The sequence below is a fragment of the Vigna angularis genome, chromosome 6 (assembly GCF_016808095.1).
Source record: "Vigna angularis cultivar LongXiaoDou No.4 chromosome 6, ASM1680809v1, whole genome shotgun sequence".
NCBI lineage: Eukaryota > Viridiplantae > Streptophyta > Magnoliopsida > Fabales > Fabaceae > Vigna > Vigna angularis.
The window spans coordinates 11,311,389-11,313,599 of record NC_068975.1 but is presented as its reverse complement, the minus strand read 5'-3'; the positions used below and the strand labels follow the sequence as shown (position 1 = coordinate 11,313,599).

The 2,211-nt window shown below is 37.0% G+C and overlaps 1 protein-coding gene across 1 annotated transcript; it reads left to right on the top strand.

Annotated features, from left to right (window-relative positions):
- The first annotated feature begins 873 nt into the window (after positions 1 to 873).
- On the top strand, positions 874 to 2,211 carry LOC108344101 (aspartic proteinase CDR1). The gene is made up of 2 exons (XM_017582568.1): positions 874 to 1,789; positions 1,838 to 2,211. Exons 1-2 carry the CDS (start codon positions 874 to 876, stop codon positions 2,209 to 2,211), a joined length of 1,290 nt encoding a protein of 429 aa, XP_017438057.1.

Sequence of the window (2,211 nt, the reverse complement as noted above, 5' to 3'; positions counted from 1 at the left end):
TTGTGGATCTTATTTTTTTCAAGAAACACTTTGATGTTCATTTCAAAATCCAAATTAAAGGTACTTCTTGTGTTTTTTCAATTTATGAATGCTGTGGAACTACAACTCAACCACAAAATAAAGGCTATTCAAATAGATCGAGGTGGAGCATTTCCCTCATTTCTCTCTATCCTTCAACAATTTGGAAGTGAATAATGTGTCCTAACACCAATCACCAAAGGGGTCTGTAACAAAAAGTTTACGCAGAGTTGATAATTATGAAAATGTGCAGTAGAAATGTAAGGATGGATTGAGGAGCTGTTATTGATTTCCATGTTTATGTATGTACTAAGGTGCTGGAAAGTTTGCAGGGGTTATGTAAATCAATAGGGATTGAAGAGTTCTTCATGTTACATGGGTTAGGGATACCCTTGTTAAAAAACTAAAATGTTCTGGCTAAACAGAAAAAGAATCACTAGCAATTAGAAAAGAGACAGACATTTATCAGGTTATTTTCCTAGAATAAAGATTGTCGAATCATAACAAAAGTTGGTGCTCATTTTCTAGATTGATTCTTGGTAGAGAATGTAAAGATGGTCTTAGTAGAAAAAAAAGACATGCAACTTTCATGGGGCTGGTGACTCTTAAGGGCAATTTACTTTTTCATTTCTTGTCATAAATTTTCTTTTGTATACATAAATCATACCTTCCACCAGGTGAATCAATCAATATATATATATATATATATATATATATGTGTGTGTGTGTGTGCAAAGCCTAAAGGTTTATTTATCACTATATATAACTATCTTGAATTTCTTGGAAGTAATATATAACTACAATCTACCTATAAACTAAAACAACAAATTCAATAACAAAGAAGATCAATATTCAATGGCATTTGCCTATGAACAATTTCTTCTGTTGTTGATGGCTTTCTCAACATGTTTATCATCAACTAGCAGCAATTCATCTGTTAAACCTGAAAGACTGGTCTCCAGACTCATTCACCCTGGCTCAATTCATCATCCCCACTACAAGCCACATGCAACAGCTCAAGACCGAATTCAACTTGATATCCAACAATCAGCAGCACGTTTAGCCTACATACAAGCAAGGATAGAAGGTTCTTTGGTCTCTAATAATGACCACAAAGCTATTGTTTCTCCCTCTTTAACTGGTAGAACCATACTGGCCAATATCTCAATAGGCCAACCCCCTATCCCACAACTAGTTGTTATAGACACTGCCAGTGACAGCTTCTGGGTCATGTGCTCCCCTTGCACAAATTGTGACAACCATTTAGGTCCACTCTTTGACCCCTCAAAGTCTTCCACATTTTTCCCAGAGTGCAAAATACCTTGTCTCTTCAAGGGTTGCAAATGTGACCCTATTCCATTTAGTGCCACTTATGCTGATAGCTCCACGGCTTCAGGAACATATGGTCGTGATACTGTTGTCTTTGAGACAACTGATGAAGGTACCTCTAATATATTATATGTACTATTTGGATGTGGCCATCACATTGGATACAATTCAGATCCAGGACACAATGGAATACTAGGACTAAACAGTGCAGCTGAATCTTTGGCAACAAAAATTGGTAGAAAGTTTTCTTACTGCATAGGCAACCTGGCTGACCCTCATTACAATTACAACCAACTGATATTAGGTGAAGGGGCAGATCTTGAAGGTTTTTCCACCCCTTTTGAAGTCCACAATGGCTTTTATTATGTCACCATGGAAGGCATAAGTATAGGGGAGAAAAGGCTTGACATAGCTCCAGGAACTTTTGAGATAAAAAAGAATGGCACAGGAGGAGTCATCATTGATACAGGCAGCACTATCAGCTACCTAGTTGATGATGTGCATAAACTAATATACAAAGAAGTTAGAAATCTCATTGGTTGGTCCTTTAGAGGAGCAACAATTGAAAATTCCCCATGGATGTTGTGTTATTATGGTAGTATCAGCAAAGATCTATCTGGGTTTCCAGTGGTTACATTCCATTTTTCTGAAGGAGCAGATTTGACTATGGATTCTGGAAGCTTTTTTAGCCAAGTCAGTAATGACATATTCTGCATGACTATAGGTCCAGCCAGTAACATCGACATTAAAAGTAGACCTTCAATTGTTGGATTGTTAGCCCAACAGAGCTACAACGTGGGATATGACCTTGTTAATAACTATGTTTACTTCCAAAGAATTGATTGTGAACTTCTTAGTGGTTGA

Excerpts from the sequence above, each read along its gene's own strand:
- LOC108344101 (XM_017582568.1), top strand. The coding sequence starts at position 874 with ATGGCATTTGCCTATGAACAATTTCTTCTGTTGTTGATGGCTTTCTCA. Across the intron at positions 1,790-1,837 it reads TTTTGAGATAAAAAAGAATG|TTGATGATGTGCATAAACTA; the intron begins GCACAGGAGGAG and ends TCAGCTACCTAG.